Raw genomic sequence first — 22,896 nt, 5'->3', positions numbered from 1 at the left:
CTATTTATTTGATATCCTGCTTACGTATTTATGAACTGCCCAAATCATAAACATGTTAATACGCCAAGAACTCACCTAATAATGATAGTCTCAGAATCATATTATCAGAATTTGTATGTGATTTCCTTTATATTATTAGTGAGGCAAGGATATATTATTGAAGAAGATTGCATTGAAATTGAAGCAAAATATATTGATATTAGCCTAACGACTCACTAAAAATTTAAATAAATATATAGAATCCTCGTACTCAGCCACTTACTCTCTTAGACGAAATTCTGTCAGGAAAATCTTTTGTATTCCCAGATTGAACATTGACATAACCGCTTGGTTTGTGCTTCTCTTTGAACAATCGCTCTGAAGCTTTTGTGCGTGAATTTTTCCCTGTAATAAATGATAAAAATGAAGCATTAAAGAAAATAATTCGTTTTGCTTAAATAAAATAATTTTTTTTGTAAATAAAACAATAAATTTTGTTTAAGCAAAACGAATTAAAGAAAATAATTTGTTTTGCTTAAACAATTTTTTTTTGTAAATAAAACGTAAGTACGAACACATGAGCCTCTCCAACAGACAAGACAAACAAAGAAAAATGTCATGGTCCAAAATGTTTTAATTATTAATAGCAGTAAATTTTGTGAAACACTTCACAGTTTTCATTTACTATTCAGCAATGGAATCATATATAAATTTGAATATTAAGTTATCGAGTATTTATATTTGAAATTTCATATAAATCAAACTACTTTCTCGAGGAAATCTGCTTTCAGGGCTGTTCGGAAAAGATGGCTGAAGGCATTGATTTTTTTAATACTGATCTTAGAAATTTACTTCCAGTTACAAAATTCCTTAAATACTGATCATAGACATACACTTCCAGTTAAAAGATTTTTTAAATACTGATCATAGACATACACTTCCAGTTAAAAGTTTTTTTAAATACTGGTCATAAGACTTACATTTCCAACGGTGACATTTCTAAAAATAAGGTGCAGAGTTTTGTGAAAGCAGTTCGATCACCATGAGTTTAAGGGTATTGTAAAAGCATAATGTAGTTTTTTTATATTACATCTATACAGAAAATTTTTCGATTAGTAAAATATATATTAATGCTTCAATAACTTGAAATGTTTCATATTTCTAGCTGAAACTTTGCGAAGATATTCAAAAATGAATTTACTAAATTACGTCAAGTTTCTGTGTTAGTTCTGGATAAATTTTCAAGATTTTAAAAACGTTAAGAAAAAGCTACAAAATGAATTGCTCATGGTTATGGTGTTATTTGATTCAAAACGAAATACACTCTAGACGCAGAAGAAAAGTCGCATGCGCCCAATAACTGTTGGTCCTACACTAAAATAAGTACATTGCGTTATGACTTATCTAGAAAAGGAAACAAATAAAATACTTAACTTACTTCTTCGTGGTGTAGCGTCCTTAAAATAAATACACGTACTTTACCTAACCAAACTAGTTTATTTAGCACTTATGAGTAGAATGTGCAGCAACCGTGATTAATGTAAACGGGTAAGAACATTGTATAACCGACCAAATCTTGATATAGTGACTCCATTATTCAGCTGCGCAGCCAAGTGCTCGAAAATGCTCCAGAGTAATCCTTCATCATTCATCTTTGGAATCAACTATTATTCCATACTCATACTTTTGATACACTCCAGTTCACAATTGTCGCTTAGTTTTGTAAAATAGAGTTTTTGTAATGAATTCTTACATAGGTCATTGTATTTTAGCTTTGGATCATAGCTACTCAAACTCCACTTAATTACGTATACCGTGCGTCAGTTTTCTATGCTGGAATTAACCAACTTTGCAGAACAATAATCCCAGCAAAATTCATGAATACACAAAATTAATCTTTTATTTGTCCTGTGCATCTCGTCCTATCTTTCAAGCATTAGCTACATAGCACTTCTTTGATACTAACTCCATCGCGGGAAGAGAGGGGCTGAAACCTTGCTCTTCCGTTTGCCGTTGTCGTCGGAAAGAAGGAGGAAAACTTGCGACTATTCGATGACGATTTAAACTTAAATGACGATTAAATCCAACAGTCAGAAAATTAAATGAATGACGATTAAATCCAACAGTGAAAAAATTGTGTTCTCGCACTCATGCTGGCGATAAATACATATGTGTGTAAAATTAAGAGAATTTGAAAATTATGTTTATTTTACGAGTTATATTGAGCTATTAATTATGCCGGCGAAGAAATATGCAAATATTCAGACACGAATATGTAAGCGTACACCTACGTATCTGCGGAACTGTGACTGCGGAGGAAATATAAGAGGGGTTTTAGGTAATCTGTACTCTTTTTGGTATCTGCTCGTACTCTTTCACGACATTCTCCATGTTTCTTTCAAGACTTGGGTAAATTTTATAAAGTATCAGGTGAAATGCGTAGCCTCCAATGTATGGATGACAGAATGAGGTATAGAACTATCGGTACCCAGACCAGTCACAAGCGCAGGTGGCTACACAGCTAAGTGTAACGTCCAGTGTCATCTACAGTTTCTGGAAACAGTTTCAGGACACTGCATCCATATCGAGAGAATATGGACAAGGTCGACCAAGATCCTCAATAAATGAGGATCGCAGTTTGGCACTTTCAGGACGGTGACTTAGAACATCTACAGGTGACAACAGGGTTCGGACATGCGAGCCGGTTTCACTGATTATTCAGGTATCGTCCGGATCCCAAAACTGTCAAAACAACATTGACAAACAGGGGCTGAAGATGGGAGACAGACATATCGCGGATTCTTACAATACCAATACTTTGCATCTTCATAGCTCTCACATGAGCTGTATAATCCTACTAGAACACTGCTGACTCAGTAGTACTGCGCAGTTTTTAGCGATTTTGCCTCTCTCACATACCTCTCTGCGCATGTTGAGTAGTAAGGAAACCGATGAAGGAAACTCCGAAAACAAAAAATACTATTTTTAAGCATTGATAAAATAATGTTCAATTTTTGTACATCATATTATTACGAAATATGTGAAAAGAGAATCCGAAGCAGCTTATTATAGTAATTCATAATTCAGTTATTTTCTAAGGTTCAGCCATCTGTATTAACTGCATTTTTTTACCAGAAGATAAGGTAGAAACAAAGAAGTATAAGAATATAATCAGAAATAGTAAAATTTACATTAAACCAAAAACAAAACAAAACAGCTTATTTTTAGCCGCGTGCAATTATTTTATTTACAAAACTGGAAATGTCGTTCTTCATGAACTACGCTTCTAATTCTCTAATATATGCACATACAGACGAAAATGATAGATTAAATAACGAAGTGTAATAAAGCTTGAAAAATTCTTTTCCATTCTCATGAATAAAATGGTGAACTATTAAGCCAAATGTGTATGATAAATCTGAAAATGTCTTATTTTCCTTCTTTTCTTTTAAACTTACCACTAGTTTGTGTTGATGACCATCCGAAGTCAACCGTCTTATCCTCGAGAGCAGGCTTGTCCCAAATAAAGCTGTTCATAGCAGTGGGGGAATTGTTTTCATCACTGCTGCTACAGTTGCTGCAAGGACTCCACAAATTCCCTCTTTCCTTATCGGGCAACATTGGGTTCGTAGAAAGTAGGGTTTCAGATCTTGGACCTGGATAGTCATTCATGGTACTTGCCATGCACGGATGCTTCTTCTTCTTACTAGCATCGGTGTCTGTCGTAACAATTCTGTTACCATTCATTGTTTCAGAAGATTCAGTTTGCTATATATGTATTGAACAAAAATTAAAATTATGAGGCTGTGTTTAATTTCCTAACTCTTACGTGATGTTTTCGAAGCTTGAATTTCATGGTACACTCCTGTATGAATAAGAATCTGTTGCTTTATGTAATAAATAGCAGAAGTCTCAATTTTAGTGAGAAGAATAATTTCCGTTTAATTTTGATAACAAAAAATGAGAAAAGAATTATCGTTTACTCTTTTCTGATGAAGAGGTCAGATTTAGATGGCTGATAAAGAACAGATCTAATTTTTGAATAATAATCGAACAATATATTCTGTGTCGATTTTACATTTATTTGGTTAGTTTCATTATTTAACTGTGTGTGATATTTCAGCATATTGATTTCTGTAAGGTAAGTTGCTCAAAATAATTCAAATGGTTTTACCTGACTAAAATTGCTATTAAGAAGAAATTAACATTTTAGTTTTTTAGTATTTTATCTACACAGCATTATTTAATTCTTTAAAATGTTTATAAGAAATTTCTTGTTGTAGATTAATATTGATTGGAACTACGTATATTTAGAAATCAGGCTTGTTGCATTAAAATCTTTTAATGTTAGAAAGAGCGTACGTAATTTAGTAATAAATTTGATCAAAATGTAAAAAATTCTAGTTATCTTTGTATTTGATTTTATAGGAAAGGTTAGAAAAAGTGTAAAAGATGTTTATTAACTGTCTTTTATTATGCTATTAGAAATGAACTATGTAGATTTCATTTACAAAAATGGTTAATTTTCCCTTGAATTTGATTTATAGAAGGAGCTTGGAAACAATGAAACCCTCTTGTTCACTTTGCTCTGGATCCCATATTAAGAAGAAAAATACCCTTTTTTCTGAAAAGAAACAAAAATCATAATTATAAATTTGTATAAGATCGACAACAAATTATTGTGTTAGTTATTATTATTGTGTCAATTATTGTGTCTTTAGTGTTTTAGCATTTCTATCTTCTTGTGTAATTCTGATCTTAATTTGTAAGCATGCAAAATTAGCACACTGTCTATGCAATCTAATTATACAGTAACATTCCATATATTTGTGATAAATGTATGCAATAAAACTTTGCATTGCAATTTGGAGTATTGAATTGTTTACTCTGATTATATTGTTGGGTGCGGATGGGCTCGTAATATATTGAATGCACACAAAATCGATGATAGCTTGATAAAATTTATTTTCAGAAAAGAAACACTTTATAGTTCTGGAACTTTCCAGAAACGTACTCGTACAGCTCTTTTCAGTATCACAAAACAGAATCAGTAGTTACCACTTCAAACTATTAAGAATGTTAAATACAACGCAAATGCAAAGCACATCTAAAGAGCGAAACTCGCACGGAACTCCTCGCGCGCTCTATACTCCGAAATCAACTGTGAACTAAAAACTGAGAACCGATGCTTTATCTGGTGTTATATAGTTATCTCCCGGATGCCGAGTAATTTCGAATGCTATACATTTTTCGAAACTACTGGAAGGCATATATGTTACAGCTGCATAAAAGAGCGGTATACGGTTACAGTTACTTAAAGGAATCAATTAAAGTACCAATTACAATTATACAGAAACTGGACCAAAATATTCTAGTCGCCAGGTTTGGCGACTCTTGTTGTTCATGTCTCGCCAAATTTGGCGAAAAAATTAGTTGCCAAAACCATCGTCAGCTTGCCGCTATCTCGCCGATTTAGTGAGATAGCTACCAAATATTATCGCCGTGCATTATATTTAAAGAAATTAAATAATGAAGAATCTGCATGAATGCATGAATGTTTCTCACGCTGTGAAAAAACAGTGGTACCTAGTGCCATCCAATTTTGAATAACGTAGTCCTCCAACCGAATATGGGAAGCCCGAATTTTGAATTTGCTTTATTATCTATTTCAAATTTTGTAAAACTTTAACGAATTTTTTATTAGCTAACTCAACGATTTCAAAGCGAGCAATGGCAGCACTGTACGGAAAAAACATTTTTATCTCAAACGCGCGAGATCGTATATCGGAAATTCTAAACATATGTTGTTTTTAAATATTTTTTGATACTGCTGTTCAGTTGAATTTTATGTGGTTTAAATGCGAAGTACATGATATTTAATAAATAAAGGTAACACATAAAACGTTAAAATATATATATATATAAAATCTGAAAGCTTTCAGGATTTTTTTATTATTTTCCTCTTCTTTTAAAGATCATAATTAGATTTGAAGTCATAATTATGATTTAAAGATGATAATTAGGTTTGAGAATTAAATTAAAATAGTGAAGATGAAGGCAGGGAGGGAAAAAACCCAATAATGCCACATCAATTAAAAAGAAGGCTATCAAGTGGATTCTTGCTAGATATGTTTGACTAAATGTTCCTGTAAAACTAGTTATTCTGTAGGAATACTGCTCACGCAGAGAAGCTACGCTACGTGTACCTCTAATGGTATATCCCATTATTTTTAGTGGCACCGCTTTTACACAAACAATTTAAATGATTATAAAGTGGCGCCTCTTTTTACATTATTTTTATCTCCATAAATTAGATATATTTTTTGGCGTCTACGATGGCGGCTACACCTCCATATGTTAGCTACGAGTCTGAGTTAATATTTTGAAATGAACGGTAGACTTTTATGAGAATTTAGATTGGCAAATTGTAGCGTGTATATTTACATTTTATTATAATGTGAAACTTTTATTTCTCAATATAATTGAATGATATAAATTTAAAATTATAGCAGAACGTTTTGGATGTAACCGAACTAGTTTATCGGATGACATAAGTGGCAACGAGAACAACTTACAGCCAGTCGAGCTCAGCTCGATGAGGGTAAGTTATCCATTATTATGTCTCCGTAATTCTAAGGTTAACTTTACATGTTAATTCTAAATGTTAGGTGTTCCGTTTTAGTGTACGTTCTGTTCTGATGCATATTTTCTTTGTAACTGTTCCTGTGCTCTGTTAATAAATACTTTTAGAACTAGCCGGCGTTTGTTTATAGAAGATCGATTACAAAATGGCGCCCAAAAAATGTTGAAAATTTTCTTTTGCAAAATAGCTTCCAAGGAAATGTTGAGAATATCTGCTTACAAACAGCTCCCAGGAAAATGTTGAGAATTTCTGTTTACAAAATAGCTCCCAATGAAATGTTTATCAATTACACAAACAAACCCTGTTCACAAAATGGTGTTAAACGAAATGTTGATAATTTCGGTTTAGTTTTAAAAAGCCCTAACTTCCGAGTTTAAGTTTTGGTTGCTGGAAATCGGTGCAATCTCTTTTCAAGTGTAAACTGCTGGATATAATAATTTTCGAAACCGACTGTTGATATCAAAATGGTGTCCTGGTGCTAGCCCATAGAATGCAACAAAGTGAACTACAGTCAAAGGAACACAAAGATAAGGTTTTTTAGATTATCTGAATTTAAAATTCTCTTTAAACCGATTATTTGTTATAAACTGCCTTTTAAAACAAATGTAAATTCCTTATTGAAAGCAGATTTATAGAGTTCACTGATATTATTGATTAGAATTTATTAGTTCCGATTCTCATGCTTTTAAACTTTCGCTAACTTGTTATTCTAAAATGTTTTCATGTGCATACTAAATTAAACTATCGCTTCTATTAGAAAACTGAATGCATATTTAAATAACACTTTGAATAGATTCATTGCTACTGTTGATTAGAGTTTATTAGTTTCGATTGTCAGACAGGGATGATTTTGCTTTCTCTCCTCCCTGCTGAATTCCAAACTGGATGATTTATAACGTGTTGACTTCGAATCCTTTTGTTTATGTTTTATTTGTTTCCCTTGAATTCTTTTGAATATTGAATAAATGTTGTAACTATTGTAACAGAATTATTTGGATGAAACCGAACTAGTTTATCGAACAACAACGAGTGGCAACGAGAACAACTTACAGTCAGTCGACCTCTAGCTGTGATGGGGATAGGATATCCGTTATTATGTCTCCTTAATTATAACGTTCATTTTAAATGTTAGGTGTTTCGTTTTAGTGTAGGTTTTATTCTGAAGTACATTCACTATGTAAGTGTGCCTTTCTTCTAATAATAAATACTTTTAAAGCTAGCCGGCGTTTGTATTTACAGAAGAACGGTTACAAAATGTTTTATTCTTTAATTATAAACACTCCGTTTAGGATGCACTGATTTTTAATCGGGGAAATGCTTTTATGATGATATGTATGTTTTTGATTCCTTTTTATATCGTACAAAATTTGAAACGTTTGAAAACCTCTGATTTAGACCATGTGAGCACAAACTAAGTTATACTTTAAAAGGATCTAATTTTTAGAACGTGGTATTTACTTAATATCGGCGAGGCTTGGGGACACGCGTTTTTACACGATTTAATATATAAGACAATATGAGACAGCAATGATGTATTTAAAAATAACAGGCAGTTATTCCTGAAGATATCTGATTACTACTATTGATTCCTCTTCTCCTTACCAATATAGTTTGTATGGGAATACTGTGTAGTATATGTATAGGTAAGTATATATTTTACAGTTTTGTTTTCGTCAATTTAGACTTTATTTTTATGAAAATACTTATATTTGGTATGCGAAAGAGTAGAAAATTTTTGTAACCATTTCAGTATTCAGTGGAATCTCACAATGCAATTTTAAGCAAAAGTTCTTTAGTACAACATGTATTTGGGTATAACCTTGTAAAACTTTTGACAATTCATATGTTGATGTGGCGAGAAGGTTTTTTGATTTTTAGACAATGCTGTTGTAGAGTGATTAGGTTAGTTTACTGCTAGAGACATAAAGAGTGAGCAAGGCCATCGTCGGAACTAGAACCTGGAGTTCTCGAGTACGCTCCGAGTATGCTGACCGTTACACCACGAAAGCATGCAGAAAGGTGGGAGAAAATACTTTATAATGCAATGTTAGAAACTGAAATGCGCATTGAATCTGACAATAAATGTTTTAAGCATTAATTAATACGCAAAGAAATAAATTTTCAAAAACTGATCTTCATTGAATCTTCATGAATTTAAATACACCATATTTTGTAAAGAAAGAAATATTTTTAACAGAAATTGCAATTGCATTTAAAGGTATTTGGTTACTGTCCGTTGTAGAGGCTTTAGGTTTATCGATGTCAGGAACGTGAAAAATATGCCATGTCCTCGCCGGTATTAGAACTCTGGACTTCCCGATTACGTGCCGTACGTGCTTCCAGTTACACCACGAGGAACTACGTTATCCGGAAAGGAGGGAGAAAATTCCTTAAATAATGGGATGATTATATGACGATTACGTAATGGGATACTTTACATAATGCGACTGGGGATGAGAAGACGGTCAAGTTGAGGTCAAGCTACTCTCATCTAGTTTTGGATATTGATGAAGAGGCTAGGGTAGTTTCACCTGAGCGACGGTTGGTTGCGTGATCTAATCGAATGCCCTCGGCCCAACATTTTTCATTTGAAACGAGATTTATCGGGGAAAGAGTTTATACGCTCAACGTTTTATGAAAATGAAAATATTAAAACGCCAAGTAAAGAATCGGAGTCAGCATGAAATTTTAAAATGAGGTTAAAGAATCTCGTTTTGAATTTTAGCCCAGAAAAGGCTTTAGCATATGTAGAAAACGGCAATAATTTGATATGAATTAAAGTGCAGAATATCCTAAAAGTAAAGGGACATCAGGAATAATAGTCAATTTACAGCACATGAGAATGGGAATCATTTTATAGGAACTGAATTAATGGATATCTCATGCGATAAATAACATACGGATTAATCGTCAATTTGAAGGGAAGTTAGCTAGGTTATAAGGTATTTCTCCCACTTTCCTAGCGATCCTTCGTGGTGTAGTGGTTCTGCACACTGAGCCGGTATTTCAGAGGTCCGTGGTTCGATTCCCGGCGAAGGCGGTTGCATATTTTTCATCCTTTCTGCTTCCAATTAACCTAATGACTCTATAAGGTTAACGGGAAATAACATCATACGCCTCTTTTGGTCCTACGCTTTCTGGCATGAAACACGCGAGTGAAAACAGAGTGATAGGAAAGTACTAAATCTTAAAATCAACTACTAATTAAAAATAAATGCATAAACCTCACCAACCAAGTTTAAATAAATTTAAACCAAGTTTTAAATAAAAGCTTATTTTAAAAAACGTTTTTTTTTAAATATTTTTTATTTTGATCTTTATAGTCTCAATGATGTTATCAATCAAATAACTCATTTGAAATATTGATTTTCAACAATGAGTAATCATGCTTTTACTTCCAAGAATTCTCTTAAATGAAGTAGTCTAAAAATACAGCGAAGTCGCCAAAATATCAGAAGATAAATTAAAATTATCACAAGAAAAGAACTTCATTTAAAAGATTTTATTTCACTCAATTCGCTGGTGAAACAATCAAATGGTAAGAGTTTTAGTTTTCTCATTAAATGCAGGTATATGCGAAAAATTGTTTTAACACTAAATTTCAAAAATCTCTAAATCGTATTTAAAAAAAAATGCTTCGATACATTGTATTATCACCCACGATGTACATGTGTGTGTAAAATTTTGGCTTCATAATTTATCAGCATATATTTTAAAAATCGACTTGAAGGTTTGACCATTGTGACAAACACCATGAGGTTTTTATTGAGGTGAATAAGGTGAATTTTAATTTGTTCGTTAATCGAAGATATGTGCAAAAATCGTTTAAATATTTAATTAAAAATTTAAATCGAATTTTGAAAAAAAAAAAAAAAAAAAAAAAAAAAAGCGTTTTATCCCCATTGCAGCGTCATTCACAAACACTGTGTGCACACAATTTAAACACAAGGCCCACCAGCGGCCGAGCGGTAACGTCGCTGAACACTGGTAGTTCGGTCCGAGGTTTGAATCCCGCGAACGGGCTGGCTGCATGGGTATTTTCGTGGTTTTCCCCATGTGTAACGTGTATACGAGCCAGTTTCCCTTAAAAGGTACGAAGGCATCCCTCCCTTAACGCAGATAGCCCTCGAGTGCTTTGCCGTAATCTAATAAACCAAACCAAACCAAACCAAACCACAATTTAAACTCCATAGTTTATAAAGAAGTAGGTTGATCGCTGACAAATTTTTGACAATATGATAAATACTGTAAATAAGCTAAGTAAATGCCGGCAGCTAAATGCCTGTGTTGGCATTTAAACGTCACGGATTACACGTACACACGTCCCGCATTATATGTATCGTTTAAATGCTGTGTTAGTTGAGTGTCTTGTTAAGTGACTGTCAGTGAAGTGACACCGACTCCCCGGAACCATATTTATATAGTGGCTTAGAGAAGCATTGGTCGTTAGATCTTCGAAAATGGGTTTTCCGAATCTTTCAGAAAGTCGCCGATTTGGCGAGAAATTCACAAATATCGTAAACTCAATGGCCAGATTTCTTAAATGCCAATCTGGAAGATATTTACCCATAATCTCACATTCCACTTCAGCTGTTTTTAAAATTTAAACCCTTTTTTGGTCAGAGATCTACAATTACGTATAAGAAAAAAAAACTTATATATGACGCATGTAAACAGAAATGTAATTACCCACAAATGAACTAAATCTATTACCCCAAAAGATTAAACGAATAAATAAATAACTAAATAAAACAACACAAACTATTACACTAACGGAAAAACGTAACAATATAATCAAATGAACTCGAATATTTACTGAAATTACAGTAATATGTGACTACTGACTAATAAAAGAAAAATCTAAGTTGAATTTTAAAAATATCTCTTCACCACATTGCATCGTCATCGGTAAACAGTGCGTGACATTTGAAGTCATTAGCTTATCAGGAAGTAGGTTAAAAATAGGAGACAAAATTTCACTCACAGTGAAAGATAATGAGTGACGTAATAAAAGGCTTATAATAATTAGGTGACAACCGCTATGAACATTTTGAAACTTGATTAAAATTATAATTTTTTTAAATGTTAGGTATGTATCTTAAGTTTTGCTGCGGTGATTTTATTCCTTTTGAAACGAAAAAAGAAGTCCTAAGCTGTTTGAATTCGATGATATCACAACGCATATTATATTCGAAATACATCTGCTTAAAGTGTCAGATTCACAATTGCCATTCATATTTCGCTTTGTTATCAATGAAACCGTCTTCGATTGTGCAAAATATCAATGGCATTTTGCGCTGACCGTTACACAGATGGGAAACGCGTTATTCTAGCCAAACCCTCATCTATTCATTTCTCGGAACGATTTCGATGAAAGGCCTTCTTCGCTCTCCTCTTCCACACACCCTTACAGAGTTTCAGACAACTTCCCGCTGCCCACTTGCCCTGCCTTTGAGGATCAACAGCAACTGTGATATACATCTCCTCTTGTCAGTGCCAGTATGGCTGTGGATGTATGTTTTCAGCTACACTCATCACTGTAAGATGTCGCTGCTTTTGTATCTATTCCAAGTTAATTTCTCGCAAACTACGCGCATTTAATTCAGAGGATTAAATTACATAGAAAACTAGCTCTTTAATTTTAATTTCCTAATAATATTAAAACGATGACATTTGATACCAACATAATTGTGCTATTATGATTTATAGTTTATCCAAATTAAACTAAAACATCCTTAGAAATTAAAATTCATCATTATAATATATTGTTTAGTATAGCATTATATCAGGTCCTGTAAACTTAGCAATTGAAGGTAATTATGAGTATATTAAAGAAAACAATTTAAAGAATTCTTCTAAGTAGCTTCGTATTTTAATTATAATTGCATTAAATTGTGGAAAACTTTAAAAAAAGGTTGAAATTAATCAAACTTAAAATGAAAGAAAATTAGCAAAATATCACATATATCATGCATCTGATTTTTCCTCCCACGAAGATAAGAATATATATAAAGAATTGTTCTCACTAAAATTTTACAAGAAAATAAAATTCCAATTAATTTCATTAACAGTCTACTTAAAAAAGCTGCATATACATCTTATAGTCTATAAAACCCTATAAAATGTTTTACCTGAAAGCTCAAATAGAAAAGGATAAAGAAGGATGTTTTAAAGAATTTTTTAGAATAATTTTTATAATTATGCAATTTTTCTTTACTATAGTTTTATTATTAGAGGGCCTGCTCTATTCTAAGTCATCATGATAAGCCCACGACGTGAAGATTTTACTTTTTTCTAACCTTCGTACTTTTTTTTTCTTTTTCATTATTGCATTATTTTAATGCTTCCCAAATCTAAAAAATTGAAAATTTCTTCCCTTAAACTCACCTTTTGGAAGATTTCAAATTTGCCATCACCAATTTGTTTCACCAATGACGCCAAACTGGCAACCATTGGCGTCTATTTTTGAATTACTTTCTTGTGTTCCTTCGTTTGTGGCAACAGTCGAGCGCTCAGGAAATAAAAATGCTTTATTCCGAAAAGTGTTGCCATCGATCGATTTCAAATTGTAGAGGTGTTAATAAAATTTTTGTAGAATTTATAAAATATGAAATAAAATAAATATGTAAATAAACGAATAAAATCTGAATGCTTTCAGATTTTATATTACGCCTAAACGGGCGTTTTTCCATTTACACTCACATCGTTTCGACAGCATTTGGGTTAACGCTACTTTGGGCTAAAAATGCTTAAAAACCGCATATCTTGAGAATTTTGGACAAATAGTCTTACGCATTGGAGACAAAAATGTTTTATTCCTACAGTGTTGCCATTGCTCGCTCTGAAATTGTTGAGTTAGTTAACCAAAAATTCGTTAAAGTTAAAAAAATATGAAAAAGACAATAAAAAAATTCCAAATGGCAAATTCGGGCTTCCAGGCACCCATGTTCGGATGGAAGACTATGTTACTCACAATTTGATGACTGTAAGTACCGCTATTTTTTCACAAAGCGAAAAACATGCCTACAGTGATATAAAATTTTCATTAACGTGTTTTTCATTAACGAGGCGATAATATTTGGTGGCACCAATTTAAAAAGTGATGCAAGGCATTTAAGTTATTCAAGACAAAATGCAATTTCGGTTCTGGGCTAACGTCCCTTTAGGCTAATAATAGCATTGCCAAACATTAAACATATTATTATTATATAAGGTCATATTCTGATGTTTAAGTCGCTGTATGTCGAAAATTGTTCGTTAATGTCAGCATTTGAAATAAATAGCTGCTGTTGGCAATGGTTTTGTTTCAGGTTACGATAATTGACAAGATATATTATTGCTACCTCAATTATTTTATTTATATTGAGAAAAGTTTGTTATATTACATTAAATTTAAAGGATGACATTATACGAATATGGATAAATCTGAAGTATGAAATATTTTTGTTTCCTGGTTTGGCAACAAAAAATTGATTTAAGAATTGGCTGTTTCTTCGAAAGAATGTACTGATTTCATTCATATTGATATGTTTCTGTGCATTTTCTTTTCAAGTGTAAATAGATCTTGTAAATTTTGCTTTGACCGTGGCCCGTTACTCTATTACAATTTGTGCGCGTTTGTTTGTCTGCTTTTTACTTCCTTGTACGAAGTAAAAAGGAAGTATTGTAATCGCCAAAAGTTTCAGGTAGCATATTTCAACGAAAATATCCATTTTGACCGCTATCGAATACAGTTTAACGATGTTTTTGCGTGATATCTGTACGTAAGGACAGAATAAAAGCCTCCTTTCCTCCAAAAAAATTATAAAACTGCTTTAAAATGAATTCAGAAGAGAAAGTTTCGTGGTGTTTGTACATATGTACCTATTTATCTCGCATAACTCAAAAACGAGTAGCCTTCAGAACTTTGAAATTTTGTGTATAGGACTGTTATAACATGTAGATGTGCACCTCATATTTTGGTTGCAATTGCCCGTACCAAAAGTATATAAATATATTTATATATATATATCTATCCACTCTGTTACACGACTCAGTAATCTCAGTTTCTTTACTCTTATATGTTTGTAAATTGTGCATTTTTTGCTTTAAAAATGACTGAATTATGTTGTTCTTATCTTCCGGTTAAGGTTTTTATGCCTTTAGAAAATCTGCAAGCAATAGTTGTAGAATTATCAACAATTTAAAAGCTGTTTAAGTGCGGTTAAGCCTAATTTTTAAATAACATGGCGGATATGTTTGTTTACATTGAAACAGCAGAATAGTAGATTGGTTGCCAATCTAGAGAGACTAAGCTTCACAACAACAAAGGTAACGCCTTCATTTATTAATGCGAATTAAATCATGTTCAATCCTATCTGGAATTTTTTCGAGGAAAAATGTGTTTACGATTTACTTCATAATTTTTAATATAGATATTTTGAGTTTTTATGTATTTTTGCCTTGTCGCGAAGTGAGAACTGAATTAATTGAATGAGAAATATTGAATCGCCTGTGAAAAATTGTTTCTTTTTCGTTTTGTTTGATTAACTTTCTTATACATCGTTCTAGATTTATTATAATAGTTGAATAGAACATGTGGCAACGATTAGATAATTCTTCAAATGATATAACTTTGGTGCATTCTGAGTTATAATATGAACGAAATATAACGCTGTTATGTGAACCTAGCGCCAGAGTGTCGCTATGGTAAACAAATATAGTGATATTTAAAGAATGCATTTGTTCTATTGTGGTTTATGCGCTATCGACGAAGTAGATTTAATTCAATCCAATAAGACTAAATGAAATGCAAGAAAAAATGCGTATAATTTAATATTCAATACAAGGAAGTTATGTGGTATACACATCTGAGTTCTTTTGTTTGTAACATAATCTTTTCCAGAAAGACGTGGTCCACCAGCGGCCGAGCGATAAAGTAACTGAACACTGATAGTTCGGTTCAAGGTTCGAATTCCCATTGACGGGTTGGCTGCATGGGCGTTTTCTTTGTTTTTCTGATACGTAACGTGTATACAAGCCAGTTTCCTTTACAAAATCCTCCACGAAGGCATTCTTTCCCTTAGGCAGATAATCCGCGATGCTTTGCCATAATCACGTAAACAGGAACGTCAGGGAGTTTAGTTTCGAGAGACCCCGAATTAAAAAAATTTGTGGGAAGCTATTTCGATCATTCTTATTTTTGTAAGATTTTAATGATCCGAGATGTTATTTAGAAACTCTGAAAACGCTGTATTGGCAACAAAAATTTTATTTACGTATTGGTTCTGCGGGTTGGGCGAAATATTAATTTTTGATTATTGTGGGCTGTTGCGAGATATAAATTAAAAATTCTGGAAAGGCTAATTTGGTACCAAAACATTTATTTGCGAATCGGTTTTTTGCTTGAAAAGCCCGCTTATCTGACGGTCTTGTCAGCTAGTAACGTATAACGTTCGAAAGAATAGGTTTTTGAATTTTCTATGAATAAGATCTGTTTCTTGTTTCGTAATATGAATTTACGACCAAACTTGATTTCAGTAACCCTATTACAACAACTGGATAACTAGAAATGATTTCAGAAGGTAAGAATAATATAGTCAACTATCAAGAATTGTTACAGCAATTATTAATATAGTTGTCTAGGAACTTCATTGTTCAATACGTACCAAAAATATTTCAATTTAATTCCATATTTATAGTTATCGTCATTATTATCATTATTCATAAGCATGATAAATTACAAAAATATGAAAAAAATCTGCATTTTATCTATTATTATATTTAATTTTTAATTTCTTTACCCTGGAAATATCCGCATCGATTACTAAGATAAACACAAAAAGAAACACTTTTAGGACACTTTTGATGGTGAAAACGCAGAAGAATAGGCTTTTATTGCTAAGCCGAGGATAAATCCGTGGTACGGACAAATAAAAACAGAATATTTCTGGGAACGTTTCAGATATTTTTATATAGGAATTCTTACGATCTACAGAAGCTTTCTAGGCATCTTGGAGCCAGTGTATTAAAGCTCCTTAATCCCATCGTATCTAGGACCTTTAATAAGGTGTCCAAAAATGATCCAATGCAAGCTCTAAGTAGGAACATGATTTCATACAGTAAATCTTATCTAACAGACATGCGGCAACGGTTATTAATCAAGAGTGTTGGTATCCTTTCCTATAAAAATCGTCGTCGTTTAATCTGAGAAATGGAAGTAGCTAAGCGACATTAAATAAAACAAATGAAACAAAAACCATATAAAAATTTTTATTTAATCAGGCTTATATAAAAAAGTAAAATTTAGAAGTATGTCATATTTTTAATGCGTAGAAGACTGTAACTCTTAACAGCTTTCAATATCCGTCATGGATTTTGCTTAAGGCATACGGATGAAGATAACGACTTGGCTTCCTATAAATCACCAATCTTTATTTTCATACATACCTAATTAATTTGGCAAACACTTATTAAATCATAATTAAATAGGATAAATTGCTATGTACATTGATTTTTTAAAGAAATGACTTGGGCATTTGGGACGAAGTAAAGCAGCGTCGATGTTGGCGTGACGGAAGCCAGGATAAGAATAACGTAGTTTTTTGTGCCAAGAGTAGTTATACTAAGTCTGATGTAATTGTAGAGACAAATTATGATTGGTTAATCTTTTGTTACATAACCTAGAAGAATCTCAAATTTGGGAAAACTGATGAATTTAGGGAAGAGCACCAAATCTAGAATCGTTAATTTTGAGGTTGCCAATTATTTTTAAAGGAGCTATCGTATTTTCTTATAACTTACCTATATATATGTCGTAGACATGGGCTTTATTTTAAAAAGAGGTTCGACCAACTGATCAAAGATAACTTTACTTATTCACTTTAAAATGTTGGATTCCATTTACCAATAGATTAAAATATTTCCCCAAGGATCCATTTTTGGCTAAAGCGGCATAAATGTTTTGCTTATAATATTCTAACCTGTAGTTTGTTATTGAACATAAGGCTTTCAAAGAGACTGCGTAGACTAAAGGTCGAAATTTTTTGCTGTTTGAATGTAAGGAAATTTTGCGCCAAAGATGTTGGTAGCTTTCTATAGGTTCCTGGGTTTGGAGTGATTAATAACAACACTTGATGAAGAATCAAAACACAATTTATTCGCCAGTATTACACAGGAAAGTTCCAAAGACACGATTACAGTTGTCGAAAAACTGCGATGAACACGCTGAAACAGTCAACAACACAACTTTCAAGTTACAGCAGTGAAGACAGCTTCACAGCAAGGCACTAAAGGGCAGCTCCCGTCTGGGTTCGGTTGCTCTCAAGCGAATCACTGAACTGAAAACATTATTTTTGAACTCAACATATGATACGATACTCTCCAAGATACTCCTGCTTCGTGTGCAGGCAGGGTTTCTACAGCTTATGATCTGTCCTTCGCGAACATTCCGGGAAACTGGTAAGAATTCCTTCTAGAATGTTCTCGCTCTATCTATGCCATATCATCTATTTTTCACCAAATGGGTGATCTCGCGCCAAATATGGCAACCCTGCCTTTCCTTGCCACTTTCTGGCAAACCTAACCCCCACTTGCGGGGAAGCTATCTTACCGCAGCTGGGTATTTCGTAACAAATATTTACTTCAAAATGAAGTTAAAGAACTCGTACGCCTGCTCATAATTAGCTCCTTCGAATTCTATTTTGTGCAAAGACATTTAGTCTGCGCTGTGAAATTTGGGACTATTTCGTCCGTTCTCTAGACATTAAATATGCAATTTCCATTTTCTGATTAAATTTGCTTAAATTCTTTATTTGTAAACTTTCTGTACTGAATGTATTTTTAAGACTTGATATTAAAGTTGTAATGTATAAAGAAATATTTTTGTGAAACTTTTTTAAAAGAAAGTGTGCTGGGATAGGGGTTACAGTACCTAAACCTATTTATCACATACAGATATGCAATAATATGAATTAATTTATCATGAATAAATGGTAATAACATCCGAAAAGGGAGGAACATGAGTGAGTCAGCCTCTCTTTCCTATCTACTGAACTGTATAGACACTCCTACGCAGCTGCAGTTTCCCAAATCACCTTTTTATCAGTGCAGTGATATCATCCTGGTGCAAACAAAATAATAGATTATCTGTTGTAACCCATATATTAGTACAGAAACTTGTTTACCTCATTACCTATAATACCCTACTGCCTGTTTACCTGACCAAAATACATGATATTCTGCCATAGTAAAATTCGAGATTTCATGCAGATCTGTTTGTTATTCTACTTGTTTAAGGTTGATGAAAACACATTACTCCGTGAGCGATATTCATAAAAAACATATTACAGATGGCCATATGAGATCGCAAAATCATGGCACGTATAAGCATGAGTATATCAGCTTCACAAATATAATCAGCCAAATAAAACATTTTTACAAGAGTTAATAAATGTGAAATGCATGCCACTAAAAGGTACATAATTTAATCAGTGTAAAAAGCACAATTACCATTATAGATGGAAATTCTTATGTAAATACCTGATGTGTACACCACATCACTACCTTGTACAGCCTATTAAATTATACACATATCTTGATGCACTTCATTTAAACGTATTACTTCAAATTTTATTACAGATGTATTTTCAATTCAATCAATTTAGATCTCACTTCGCGGCACGGCAAACGTGGCTAATATTCCATAAGCGGGGTAAGTTGGCGCCAAAATATTCTGGCCTTCAAAATTTGGCGAATTTTTTAAGCGGCAATGAAAGCACTAAGATGTGATTTTAAACGTAAACAAAATAGTAATTTAAACGTAAACAAAATAGTAACTTTTAAGCTTTGCAGCAGTGAAACGCCGTTATTTTATTTAAACAGAATAGTAAAATGAGATGATAAATACTAGATGAGTAAAATACTAGATGAGTAAGTCCAATAGCTTTGCAAGTAGAAAACATAGTCCTATCTATGTAATTCATTATCAAATAGTACAATGAACAATTAAATAATTATTGAGTAAATAAATATATACACTTATCAGATTAGAGCACTGCGAAATGAGTTATTTTAAACGTAAACAGAATAGCAAATGTTTGTTTATAGTGGTGAACAGCGATTATTATGTGCAAACAGAATATAAATGAAATTGATTAAATGATAAAACAACGTCGTGGAATTCAACACACTAAACAACTTTCGTTTAAAACTTTAAATCTTCCACATCTTTCGATTGCCACGTGCAAGAAATATGTTCTATACTAAGAAAATAATTAACTAAATAAAATTAAATTAAAACATTCATAACTTCACGTCATCTGAAATCCAACATTGTCCCACCAACAACAGCTTAACCTTCTGCAAATACTTATACAAATAATAATATTAAACATATATATATATATATGCGGATAATATATATATATATATATATATATATATTTATAAGCGGGCAATATATATATATATATAAAAGCGGACAATATATGTATATATATATTTATAAGCGGGCAATATATATATATATATAAAAGCCGACAATATATGTATATATATATTTATAAGCGGGCAATATATATATATATATATATAAGCAAGCAATATATTCTATATAATTCAATATTTAAAATTTACTTTTGGCTTTAGATTTTTGCGATTAAAGATTTTTCTTAGCCGATTTTTAAACAAGAAGTTGAAGTTACTGTTTAAAATGCTATTTACCTTCTAAAAATATTTTTTCTTTCATGGTTTTAAATTCAGTTTCTGTTCCTTAGAGATGATATATGGAAAGATTTCTTATTATAAATTATATATATATATATATATATATATGTAATATTAAACAGTTAAAACGTTTAAAAACAAACACAATATTTCAAAAATTAAATTAAAAAAAATCTTCTGGCTACACTAAATTCACACTCTTACAATTACCGAAATAAAGCTCTAGGTTTGCCACAAGAAAACATACAGCCGTAAACCACAACCAAATCAAACTCGCGCCAAATAAAAAACTCTCGCCAATTTTGGCACTCACCCCGATTATGGAATATTAACCGCAAAGGTATATAAAAATTCAATCTTGACTAAAAATTGTAAAAAAAAAAAAAAAAAAAAAAAAAAAACCTGAAATGTTTCAGATTTTAAATTACGTCCAAAGGGGCGTTTCAGATTTTAAATTACGTCCAAAGGGGCGTTTTTTAACATTTTGTGTGTTACCTTTCTTTATTAAATATCATGTTCCTCGCATTTAAACCATAAGATCCAGTGCAACAGCAATATCGCAAAATAGTTTTAAAACGAGCATATCTTTAGAATTTCCGATACAGAGACTCACGCGCTGGAGATAAAAATGTTTTTTCTGCACAACGTTGCCATTGCTCGCTTTGAAATCCTTGAGTTTGTTAATCAAAAATTCGTCAAAGTTTTAAAAAATAGGAAATCAATCATAAAACAAATTTCAAATTTCAAATTTGGTCTTCCACATGCTCATATTCGTTGGAGGATTACGTTATTCAAAATTCGATGACTCTATGTACCGTTGTTTTATCACAATACGTGAAATATACATACATTTATGCAGATTTTTCATTATTTAATTTCTTCAAATATAATGCAGGACTCTAACATTTTGTGGCAACAGTTTGAAAAGTGAACCGACATTTATGAGTCCGACGCAAAATGCCAAAACGAAACTAATAGTCCTTCGGGATTCAAATCCCTTTGGACTAAAAAAAAAAAAAAAAAAAAAAAAAAAAAAAACTAAAGCATCAGATAAAGTTAAAAACAGTTAAAAACAACTTTTACAATTAAAATTAGAGTTTCTATGCAAAAACAAGCAATTCGTTCGGCCAGCCGGCTGGAAGACAAAATTTTCGGTTAAAAAAGCTGTTAAGTTTACTTTCGATCACACTGGTGAAAAACACACTGAAGTTGGTGCACAAAATGACGCAATTCACTATCGTACTAACAGTTTCAAAATCAAATAAATGGCGACGTCTTCATCCAGCCGAGTAACAGACTGGCAATATATATATATGCACTTTTGGTGCAGCCGGATTGAAAAGGAAACGGGAGTTCCACAACTATTATATGTTATAGTAGTCCTACATACAAAATTTCAACGTTTTGCAGCTACTCGTTTTTAAATTATACGAGATACATACATGCGTACGTATATATGTACAGACGTCATGAGAAAATCTTTTAAATCCATTTTTAATCTTTTTGACAGTCCGTTTTGTAAAAAAGAGTCCTCTAATCTTCCCGTACGCACATGTATCGTTCAAATGGATTCGAGAGCGGTCAAATTAGATATTTTCTTTGAAATATGATTTAAAGCCTTTCAGGTATACTTTATGTTTTATAAAGTTTATACGGAGTAAATATATAAGGTACGTTTCTCCTTCCCTTTCGCATATCTTCGTGGTGTAATTGAAAGCATCTCGACGAGTATTTGAGAGGTCCAAGGTTCGAGTCCCGGCTACAAAATTGCACATTTTTCACGTCGTTTGCTTCAAATAAGATAATGACTTTACAATAATAAGCCTATGCAAGGAGAAGGACGAAGAATGGTTGCGGGAAGGAATGCAGAGTGAAGAGATATCTAAACAATTGCGCAATCATACAATGGAATTACATTTAAAAAACTCGGAAATTTAGCATAATATCTGAATTGTTTCTCAACTACAGCAAATGCATATGATCATCAAATGTTGGCTATCTATAAAAGAGTTTTCAATGTTAAAAAAAAAAAAAATCAAACCATTTGTGTTACAGCAAACTTTATGTTATTAGTGAAAGTGGCAAAAAAGAGTTCCTTATAATAAACTTATTTCCTCCGATTTAATTAGATCCTATTTAACTTCAAATAAATGAAATGTTATTGGAAATTTTTATTATTCATTACAGAAGATAGATTCAGTTTAAATTTACAAAATTTGCGATGCAACTAGAATGCACTGTAAGTTGCCACAGTGGGACTAAATGAAGTCATAATATGAAATAATGTATAAAAGTTAAAAATGTAAGAACACCGAGTGCAGCAATAGCCCTAAATTAAATCATAACACGAAATAATGTATAAAAGTCAACGATTAAGTTTAAGATGTTACATTTATTTTTCGCAGTAGTCTTAGTTTGGTTTGAGTTGATCATAACTGCATGAAAATGTCTAGTTCTACATTTGAAGGGCTTTTGTATTTCGTTTTAGTACCTGTATAGGCATAGCATCATCTTTAAAAAGAGACCTATAATTGAGAAAGGCAACAATATTAATTTTTCTTTCTTCAATA

General features: G+C 32.3%; 1 protein-coding gene across 10 annotated transcripts in view; it reads right to left on the bottom strand.

Annotated features, from left to right (window-relative positions):
- Positions 1–22,896, bottom strand: part of LOC118181547 (uncharacterized) — a 422,387-nt gene that overhangs the window by 33,102 nt on the left and 366,389 nt on the right. For all 10 annotated transcript variants that reach the window (XM_085817685.1, XM_085817689.1, XM_085817683.1 and 7 more), the window contains 2 exons: positions 3,438–4,603; positions 263–384 (listed from right to left, as the gene is read on the bottom strand). In XM_085817685.1, coding sequence (XP_085673811.1) covers positions 263–384; positions 3,438–3,726 — 411 coding nt within the window. In that variant the 5' untranslated portion in view covers positions 3,727–4,603. The remainder of the gene's footprint in view (positions 1–262; positions 385–3,437; positions 4,604–22,896) is intronic.

The sequence above is a fragment of the Stegodyphus dumicola genome, chromosome 5 (assembly GCF_044657685.1).
Source record: "Stegodyphus dumicola isolate Sdum_Otavi_A_Nest chromosome 5, ASM4465768v1".
Classification (NCBI taxonomy): Eukaryota; Metazoa; Arthropoda; class Arachnida; order Araneae; family Eresidae; genus Stegodyphus; species Stegodyphus dumicola.
This window is presented reverse-complemented; position numbering and strand designations above follow the sequence as displayed.